Source organism: Protobothrops mucrosquamatus, unplaced genomic scaffold (genome assembly GCF_001527695.2).
Source record: "Protobothrops mucrosquamatus isolate PMUCROS unplaced genomic scaffold, P.Mucros_1.0 scaffold1091, whole genome shotgun sequence".
NCBI lineage: Eukaryota > Metazoa > Chordata > Lepidosauria > Squamata > Viperidae > Protobothrops > Protobothrops mucrosquamatus.
Window position 1 is genome coordinate 246,881 of NW_015387316.1, and position 10,853 is coordinate 257,733.

Sequence of the window (10,853 nt, forward strand, 5' to 3'; positions counted from 1 at the left end):
CAAAGCGCGCCACGCAAGGACGCCGCTGCAGCCTCTGTTTTCTAACCGGACTCGGCTTACTGCTGCTTGGGGGGTGGGGGGTGGCTCTTCCGTCTCTTCCGAAGGCGGCGATCGGGCCGTGGCCGAGCCGGCGAGCGAGCGAGCGAGCGTGGTTTCAGATTCTTCCCTGGATCCCCCCTCCTTCCCTCCCTCCCTTTCCCAGTCCCTCCGGGTCCCTTTCGCCTGGATATGTGGCTGCTTCCCCCAAGATGGATTTAGCCTACGGGGTCGTGTGGCTGCTCACCGTGCTGCTGGAGGGCATCTCCGGACAAGGCGTCTACGGTGAGTGCAGCCGCGGCTTTTCCTTTTTTTGTCTATTCCCCTACCGCTGTTCCCTCTCCCCCCCCCCGGAAAAAATCGTGATGTCCTTGCAAGCATGCAGCTCCCTCCTCTGCTGACCTTTACCCCCCTCCCTCAAAGCTTCCTTCTTGGGCTAAGCTCCCAATTGACCCCCGCTTTCCCTCCGTCCCCGGCAGCGCGCAACAGTACGGTACCCAAGGGGAGCAGCTTCCTCCCCCCCCCTTCCCTGATTCAGAAGCCGGTTTGCTAACTTGGGGGTGGGGGGTTCGCGATTCCCGCAGGAGCGCGCTTGGAACCGGCTTAGCTGCCGCCGCCTTTTCCCTCTCCGGCATCTCCCTTCCCCGACTCTCCCGGTTCCTCCGCCGAAGAAGTGCGAGCGAAGGCTTCGGGAGAGTTTAGGTTGCTCTGCGCCGCTGTTGCCAGGAGCGATGCTGTCCGAAGAAACCGAGCCAGTCGAGGGCGCCAAGTCCGGAGGTGGCAAAGCGAGAGCAAGATAGAAATAGTTTGTGTGTGTGTGTGCGCGCGCGCGCGTGTGTGGGCGCGCGCGGGCGCTCGGACCGGATTAATGAATGAATGGGCAGAAAGAAAGAGAGAGAGAGAGAGAGAGAGAGAGAGAGAGAGAGAGAGAGAGAGAGAGGATGCGGTGTGTGGTGGTGGGAAAGAGGAACAAGCGCAAAGGGTACCGTTTCGGTCGGCGTGGGTGTCCTGCAGGAGATTTCCTCCCTCTGGCTCTAAGGATTATTGGATGAGCTTGCTGGAGTGCAGCTTTTCCCTAGGCTAGGGAAGGGCTGCCCCCCCCCCTCAGTGGCTTATCTGATCTCCCCCCCCCCACCTGCTTGTCACCCCTTATGCCTGCTCTATGAGCAGGTTGCCTGGTTCCTCTGCCCACTGCCTCTTCCCTGACCCAGTGTGAGCCACAGGCTAAACATGAGTAACTCTTTCCCCTTGGGGCATGTTTGGATGCCAGCAAGTTAATTTGGGCCAAGAGAGAGATTGGGGCCTGGTTGTAATAACACTAAACTGATGCTCATAGAACATGCCAGGGACCAGCTTTGCCCATCCACAGAAGGCAAAGATGCTTCTCTTGTTAGCAGGTGGAGACAGAGCTCCTTAGCATCCAGCCATTTAAACCCTCCACCTACATCCCTGAGATTAGCTCTGGAGCTTGAGTGGCAGGTGGGGGGTGGGGGATTACAATTAAACTTTGCAGATCTATTTCTGGCATGGCATTCTGAGGGGGGGTGTGAGGAAGCATTGAGCATCCCTATAGAATACCAACAGAGAAGACTCTCTCTCTCTCTCTCTCTCTCTCTCTCTCTCTCTCTCTCTCTCTCTCTCTCTCTCTCTGTGTGTGTGTGTGTGTGTGTGTGTGTGTGTGTGTGTGTGTTTCTATATATTTGAAGTGGGCTAAAAATAACCCTCGCTTACATGGAGGTGGGAATAAACTTGGGTTGGCAGCCAGGGGGAGATGGTGTTTAACCCTCTGGAAGCAGTTGAGTGGGCATCAGTCTTAGCTGGGAAGCTGGCAGAGCAGTTTTATGCACAGCAGTTGGCCCTGTTGACTAATGGGTGCCCAATTTGAAGGTGGGCACCTGTTTGTGCCATGCAAATCCCAGGCTGACATTAGCAGACTGAGATGGGGGAAGGACTGTTCATTCATTTCCTCCCAAGGCAGTCAGCCAGCCAGCCTTGACTTATGTGCCAGGCTTTTGCTGCGGCAATTGTGAATCTGTGGTGTGTGGCTTCCCTTTTGCGAAGAGACCAGATATTAGCCTAAATGTCCCTCTACTCACCCAAGTCCTCCTCCTCTCCCTCTCCACCTGAAAGGAGCTGCTCCCCAGCCTTGCTTTCCCTTCTAAAATTCATCTCATTTCCCTGGCAACAGCCTTCTGATGCAGAGAATGCTGGCTGTAGCTCAGATGGAAAGGCAAAGCCATCCCTGCTCTTCTTCCCTTAAGTTACTGACACACAAAGAGAAGAAATGGATTTTATGCATGTTTGAGGAGCAAAGGTTTTGACAGGGTGCTGTATTCTGCAGTGAAAGCAGACACTGTTCCTCCGTTGGTTGCTTTAGCAGAAGCAAGAGAGAAAAGCCAGGTGTGATTTCTTGCTTTTAGGTTTTTTCAGTGATATAAGTGGGACTTTAGTGGGATGGCCTGTATGAAAACTCACTTGATGTTTGCTAACATGCCTGATGGCATCCTCAGGTGGCAATGCTTGTGCTAATATGTGACTGGATGATCATTAAAGATGCCTATGGAGAATGTGGTACGGAAGTTCTGAAGTAGTTTTACAAGGTTTGGAGGATGTGCATGTGGGAGTGGGCAAGTACAGAATGAATTCGTCTAAACTGGGCTATCTAAAGGACCCAGGCTCCCTAGTTGGTTACACTGAATCCATAAACAATCTACCATCTGTTGCTTGTCTTGGTTGACTTTATAGCTCCTGGAAATCTATAATGGGACCTGTATTTTGGCATCATAATTGGCTTAGTACCGGTATTTATATTTGATTACCACCCCCCCCCCCACAGACACACATAAACATTTTCAAATTATTTGGCTCTATGTTATGCAAGGTTCTCCATGGAATGCAAGGTGCTCATTCAGCTCAATTGGTTTTGACAAAGAGAGCACAGCATGTGTAGGCAAATGGCAAATGGATGTATGGGTCTAACTTGGTTAATGAAGGATGGGTTTGGTTTACTATTGGTGTAATGTCCTTTTCAGTCAATTTGTTCAGTGCTAAATAAGGAGTATGAAAGAGTAATCACATTACTTTTGATTATTTTTGGATGTGTATACCTGGTCAGAATAATACTGAACACTGAAAGGGTCATCCTGTTGAGTCTGGAGATAGATAGATAGATAGATAGATAGATAGATAGATAGATAGATAGATAGATAGATAGATAGATAGATAGATAGATAGATAGATAGATAGATAGATAGATAGATAGATAGATAGATAGATAGATAGATATTAAAATAAGGAAGGAAGAGATACACATATATTGAATTTCATTTAGGTTCTACACTTCTGTGGAATTTTTGTACCCACTTCCTTGCTATCCCTTTTTAAACTCCCTTTTTACAACCCTATAATCTCTCAATTTGGGGTAGAATCTGGACAACTGGATGGAGCTGAGTGTTTACTAGCCAGATGCTTTTCCTGACACCATAAAGAGTTCACAGCAGATATTTTTTTTTCTATGTGTCATTTCGTTCTGGCTGTTTGTATTTAGCATTAGCATTAGATCCTCCCATTCTATGTAGCATATTGGGCAGCAAGGGATCTCCAGCATTTTCGGTTTGGAGTGAATACTTCATTGTCTTCCCATGTGATGTTTAGAGTCTTTAAGTCTTCCATGAATGTTCTTCATCATGTATCTTGAAGCCATCCTCTTGCTCATTCGACATTGGGGGGAGGGGTGTCCATCTAATTGCCGCTTTGGGGGGTACTGTTTGTATAGGTGCAGTGAATTGAAATTTGGACAATTGTAAAGTTTTTTTCTTAATAGATGGTTGGCTACTCTGATGTACATAATTACCATCTGGGTAATGATGATTGTATTTGATTCTGGGATTCCAGTTTATAGTTCACTTCCTGCCTGAAGCATTTCTATTGCAGGAGGAAAATTGAGCTGAGCATCTTCAGTGCTGCAAGAATGTCTAGATGAGCAATGAGAAAGTATTGGAGGATGCTTAGAGCTAATTTTCCAGCCTTGGGCATCCTTCTGGGAAAAAAGAAGGTAGAAAGTAGTGTTAATGGACACCCATAAACAGCAAATGCAACACGGCTTGGATATTGTATCAAATGTTTGCATAATGTCCCTTTTCCCGATTCCCCATTTCCCTAAGTGGGTAAAAACTCTAGGGGACAGTCTTTTACTAGGTCACATTTCTTGTGGGAAGGGAGGTTTGCAGTTTTGCTATATGTATCTGTTTAAAGAAACATTCAAGTCAAGCTCAGAAGACATGGCCATCTATGGAGCAGGCCTTTCAAGCAGCTTTAATTAGCTGCTGCCATCATCAAAAGTAAATAGCATGTGCATAAAACCCCTGACATTTGGATAATATTTTTTTCATGAGAAGTGAAAGCAAAATACTTGTTTTGTTTCTTTTATTCCCTTCAAAGGCTTAGTGGGCTTTATAGCTAGCATCCACCGGCTATCAAAGGCTGGCTAGTTAATATGTGGAAGCACCTTCTATTTTGCAGAATCTGTTAAAGGAGTCATGTTGAGTTCTGGATTAAACAAACAGCTAAAGAAAAAAGTATCTGGTGGTTGTACATTCTTTGGGAAATGTATGTTAATATTACTCCTGCCTTGAAGAATGTCATGCATGTACTTCATGTACATGAGTCTGTGCTTGGATAATGCAAAGTTAATAGGCTATGTCTAAACATCATGCTACATTTTCGGCTTGCTAAACCCCTCCCCCCACAATATTGCCCTAACAAATGAGCCCTATGGTATTTCATGAAGTAACTTAGTTCATATAATATGCAAAAAAATAATGGCTTGGGTTCCTACCAGAGAAACCATGGGAAAGCATGTCATTTTGTGTACAATTTCTTCACTTGTCTCACAATTAATGAGATTGGTAATTAGCTAAGCCTCTAAAGAATGTAGTGGTGGGGCTTTGTACAACTCTATCTTGTGCACCACTTGCAACTGTTTCGGAACCAGGAGACCCTGCTTATCTGAACCCCTCTTTGAATCACTCTCAGATTCATGCAGTTTGCTTTACCTGGGGCTGTCCTTGAGGACCATTTGGAAGCTACAGCTAATCCATAATGCAATAGTTTAAACAAGTGCCTCCCAATTAACATGCCTATTGTGAGAGAGTTGCATTGGTTGCCAGTTAGTTACTGAATGAAGTTCAAGATGTTGGTTGTTATCTTCAAAGCCCTATGTGGCTCAGGACCATCTTCTTCTAGAAGTTTGTTTCCATTCAATAAATTCTTAACTAATTCTTAACTCTTAGTTAAATGGGCATCCTTCTCAGGAACCACAAAGGGACATCTTTTCTGTTGCTTTCCCCTTTCCTTTGGAATAGGGTTCTATCTGAGATCAAGTTAGCATCAATCCTGTGGGCATTCAAGGAGGCCACCAAGACCTGGTTGCTCTGGAAAATGTTTGATAGTCTGCTACATCTGCTTCCTGCAATAGGCAATTGTTATCATGACTATTTTTCCTTAATGGACAGGAAAGTTGGCTATTATTGGCTTTGTTATGTTTCCTTGGTTATTTTTCTATTTTACTTTCACATTACTTACAAACTGCTTAGAGACTTTTTATTTTACATTGAGTGGCATATAAATGATAGTGATAAAATATATAAAGCAAAAGTGGACAAATTTTGGCTTGCCTGCATGTCTTGACTTATTTTTGGAGACCCACCACTTCTAAGATAGTGCCATTACGTTTTGGTGGATGAATGTTAAAAATAATCAGATGTGTGGTTTCTCTTTTTCTTTTTCAAAAGAAAAAAGAAAAAGAAAAAGCACTCCTGAGATATAGTCTTTGAAAAGAACCACAACAGCCTCAAACAAAAAACACCTAACTTTCCAAATAATATTCTTAAAAGCCTGAAAGTGTTGACTCAGTACTATGTCTTCTGCTGCCCTTGGATATAACTCTTCAAACTGGTATGCTTCTGATCTAGAGGTAAACATTTCAAAGTTCTTGCTTGGAGGAGAATCCTGTGCATTTCAGAGGGAAGCAAGATTAGAATCAGCTAATTTTCTCAATTTCTAATTGACCAGTGAACACTTCTTTTTCTCTAGAAGCAACATTCCCTGACAACATTTCTGTCAGGTAGCTTTGAAAACATTACATTCTTGATCTGAATTGTCAGATAGCTTTTAATCGCAGCAGAATGCTGGCAGATGGGTTTTTATTTAAAAATAACATTTACTGAAAATAATCTAGGATCTTGACACAAGTATGAATATTATGATTAATATTTTGCCAGGGCTAAGAAGACTCAATCAGGGATTTTACTCTGCAAATAGGTAGAAGGAAGGTAATTAATTTCTGAATCTGAGATGCTCCAGTTCAGCAGGTTAGAGAGTGGATGGTAATTCTATAAATAATCAATCCCTTTGATTCTGGAATAAATTATGGATTCACCCAGTGCAATTGTCCTCTTTTACCTTTTCCATTCAGTTTTTGGTACAATTGGCAGTGTTGTAATTTAAAACAACTGGAAGGGTCTAACTTGAATGAATACAATTTGGCCTAGTTACATACCATCTCTTCTGTATTGGAACTCTCTAGCTATGGTAAACCTTTGTATTAACAAAAAACATTTCCTGTATATAGCTAGCATGCTGTGCACAAGCAAATAGGCCATATTCTATGGCGTCATGTGATGGCCTGGCTCCTAGATAAAGCTATGCTAATGAGTGGATTCCTCACAATGCATGAATCATAAACTATGCCTAGCATCCCATTTTAGCCTAGTGTAACAATATGTATGGATCCAGCTTGAGAGTTCCCAGATGATCTTCTGAGCAAAGTCTGGATCAGCTCACAACTGCTTAATGTCAGCAAAGCAGAATGATAATATGCCTTTGGCTTATGATAAAGGAGAAGAACAAGCTTAGTTGGAAGGTGGGGTTAAGTGTGCCATCAGTTTGGAGTCATTGTGTTGCCAATGAGAGACCCAAATCCAGCCCCCCTCCATGAATTAGATTAATGTCAGGTGAAAATAACTAGAAGCATTCATTGAGTTCAAAGTGGAAAAGAGTTTATTATTGCGACTCTATACAACAGTTGTGTCAAACTCAATTTCATTGAGGGCCACATCAGCATTACAGTTGCCCTCGTGGGTACGGCCTACTGGGTGGGCGTGGATGGAGTAGGTGTGGCCTACTGGGTGGGCATGGCCAGCTCTACATCGTTCGTGTCAAGGGTGCCTGTGGGGGCCTGGGCAGGAGTGGGATAGATCTGAGGGTCTCTGGCAGAAGGGGGTGGGACCAGGGCAAGCGCCAAGGCATGGTCCATTTCTTCATTCCTCACAAAGGGTGACACCCAGGGGGCAGTGCCAACATGGCAGGGGCTGGTTCCTTGCTGTTTCTAGATGGCCTTGTGGAACTAAGACTGAATGCGTTTCAGCATAGATGGCCACCACAAAATTGTACATTGGCTCCCTGCCAGCCTGGGCCAGGGCCAAGGCAGTGGGGGCCGTTCCCTCACTGTTTCCAGGATGGCTTCGCGGGCCACATGAAACCACTTCGCGGGCCGCATCCGGCCCCTGGGCCTTGTGTTTGACATGTCTGCTATACAAGAATCTAATCAATTAATGTTCATACCTAAATTAATGCTAGATAGGGAACAATGGAATTTACAGGGGGCTGGACTTGGATCTCTTGTGGTAACACAGTGACTCCAAACTGATGACACATTTAACCCTGCCTTCCAGCTTATGCTGCTCTTCTATATCACTGAAAGATTTGGTTCTGGCTTATCCTGGATGAATGTTGCCTTGTTGATCCCACAATGTTACAAAGTAAGAAAAATGCATAGAGCTGCTAACTTTTCTAGAGCCAAGCACAAAAACCCTGATACTAATTTATTTAATTAGTAATATGAATTAAATTAAATTAAGTATATAGGCAGCTTAACTCTCAGATGACTGTGGAGTTGTTACAACTAAAATCCAACTTAAATACAGCAAACTAGAACATCAAAGTACAATGAACAAAAAACAAAACAAAACCAAGCGAATGAAGGGGCTCCATAATCATCCTATCTTCTCAAAGCCTGGGAGAATGATCAGGTTGAACAACATAGGAGTGGGAGCCACATGGATCTCAAAAGGGAGATGATTGCAGAGGGCAGGAATTGCAATAGAGTAGGCACATTTCCTGAGTCCTTAAAGTAGATATCCACACACCTTTTGTTTTGTTTAGTTTTAATTCAAAGTAGTGATTCTGGAGTATTTGAAGAAGGTCTTCAAATTTCTGCCCCATCTACATTTTCTACAACTTCAACCCATTTTTTTTAAGCTCATCCCCGGATCCATAAGTTGAAAAGGCAATAATACAGAGACCAGGATCCTATATTCTGGAGAGAAGAATATTTGACAAGGGCTATTTGGAGCTGGAAAGATTTGAAGCAAGGGTTTAAGCTGTCTTTTTCTAAGAAAGGCAAGGTTTCCACATACACAGTGGTGGGAATTGTTTGTTTTGGGCCTGGGGTAGGAACCCAGCCACTGTGGTTTGTAAAGCAAGCTTTTATACTTAAAGTGATCTGTGGAATAGATCATTATGACTTCTTCAGCAAATCATGTAACGTGAGTAGATTAAGTTACAGAGTGCATAATCAAGACTGCATTGGCCCACTGAAAATCATGCCACGGGCTGCAATAAAAAATATATGAGAGTGCTGGGACAAAGAAGCAGCAGAGGCAAGACAAAAATGAGTCTTAATTTAATGTAAGTAGAACTCTAGTTAAAATTACAATGTAACTGATGACCACCCTTTAATAATGATCGTCCCCTTCTATCTTAAAGGAATGATATGGCAATATTTGGAAGAGTTTTAGGGGTTACAATGTAGAGTTTGGGGAAGAACACTGTAGCCCACAGCTACCAGTTATATGTAGCTGAGATTCAAGTTTATCTGTTGCAAGATCTGAGATTAGGAGTGGACACAATTGACAAACTGCTTCTTTGCTGTATTTTATACAAGCTTGACCTAGACATTCCCTTTTGACCAGTAAATTGTCCTGCAAATATTGCTGTCAAACAAAGAACATAGAATCATAGGACTGGAAGGGACTCAGAGGTCTTCTAGTCCAATCAAAGCAGGAGCCTTATACCATTCTTCCACCCATTACTTCATGTCCCGCCCTCTGGTGTTTTGGAGACATGGTTCCATAGTTTCTGCCTGTCCTGTACAATCGGTGTTGGCATGCTTCAGGTCCCCTCGTTAAACAGTTTTCATCTTGCAGGACCCAGTATGGGTGTCTTCTCTGTAATGGTGCCTGCCATCTGGAACAAAAAATCCTCAGATATTTCATTTGCTAGTAATCTGTATGCTGTTAATATGGTTCTAGTCCTTGGGATATGGTGCTTAGCAGGCTCCTTTAGGATATGGGGAAGTGGGTTTTTGATGGGGAAGTGGGTTTTTATTGTCCCTCTGGGTGTTGATAATACTTTTTCCAGATTGTGATATTTCTTTGTTTTTTTTATTTGTAAATCATCCAAACTCATTGAGGTGTTGAGTGGCCATAGAAATTTGTTTTATAAATAAATATAAATAAAAAGAGAAATATTTTTTGCTGCATATAGCCTGAAAGATTCAAGACCATTGCAAAGGTTTAGGGCTATTCTTGTGTAGTTTGGAGTATTTAATTGATTTTTTTTCTTTTAAAAACTTTTATTTTGGGACTTTTTAGCAATATCACACATGCCTTAGGCCCAATGAGTATTGTACTGCATTCTAGAATCGTCATGTAAGGATGGGAGAGTTGATAACGCAAAAGATCTCTTGGGTTTTTACATCTCCTTAGTGATATTTATATTATGGGTTGAATCAGTTTACCTTTGACCTATCCAGGGATTCTGGGGATTGTAGGTCTGAGTAGGCAACTAGTCAGCCTGCAGAATACTCCCAACAGTATTGCCCAAGCTGACTTTTTAAAATTAATTTTGTGGTAGGGAAAGGAATGAGATTATAAGAGATAGAAAACCAATATGAAATTTGAACTATTCAAATTTTGTCTCATTGTGATATGAAAGTTATAAGATCCTTTCCTGAGCTCAACATCAGTTACAATACAACTCCACTCTCATTTTCTTTATCTGCTGGAAACGGAGACTGCTCTGTGTGGTGCTGTGTATTTCTGGCACTTGTGGGAAGCTGAAAGCATTTAAAAGCTTTTAGAAAGCTGAACAAAGGGTCTATTTGTTTAGCATACTTACTTTATTTTCTTGAGGGAGGGAAGAGAATCCACTTTTAAAATTACCCCTTTATCAAACCTAACATGAATGGTTTTTAAATCTGCATATATGAATTAAATGGAGAACAAACACAAGCCTAATGATGCTTAATAATGAAATGCTTGCTTTCCCATATTTTCCATCTTTTAATTCAAGTGGGGTTTTGCAGAGAAATCTTTTAACTAAAAAAAGGAAGATAGAAGAGGGCACAGCATGGCTCTAAAGGAGTCATTGTTGGTGTAGGAGGGATAGCAAAATTGGGATCATTAATGTAACTTTGCCTGAATAGGGTGGATACATTTAAAGTTCTCTGTTCAAGAGGCAGTTCTCAAAGACTGCTGGAGTCCCCCAAAGTCCCTGAAGATGTAGGGTCAATCAATCCAAGCTTGATTAGAGTTTGTGGGAGTCTGTTGTCTTTCTCCAATCCAGCTGTTGTGCCAAAGATTCAAAGGCCACCATGGCTTGGACAACAAAGAATGAAGGCAAGGTGGCAAATTGCTGTACATTTTATTATTATTATTATTATTATTAATTGCATTTATATCCCGCCCTTCTCCTTT

The 10,853-nt window shown here is 42.7% G+C and overlaps 1 protein-coding gene across 1 annotated transcript in view; it reads left to right on the forward strand.

Moving 5' to 3' along the window:
- Positions 1 to 248: 248 nt before the first annotated feature.
- The window catches only part of MDGA2 (MAM domain containing glycosylphosphatidylinositol anchor 2), a gene marked incomplete at its 3' end in the record, with an annotated part of 498,834 nt that continues 488,229 nt past the window's right edge, over positions 249 to 10,853 (forward strand). The window contains exon 1 of the mRNA XM_029284905.1: positions 249 to 321. Within this exon, the coding sequence (XP_029140738.1) occupies positions 249 to 321 (73 nt within the window). The remainder of the gene's footprint in view (positions 322 to 10,853) is intronic.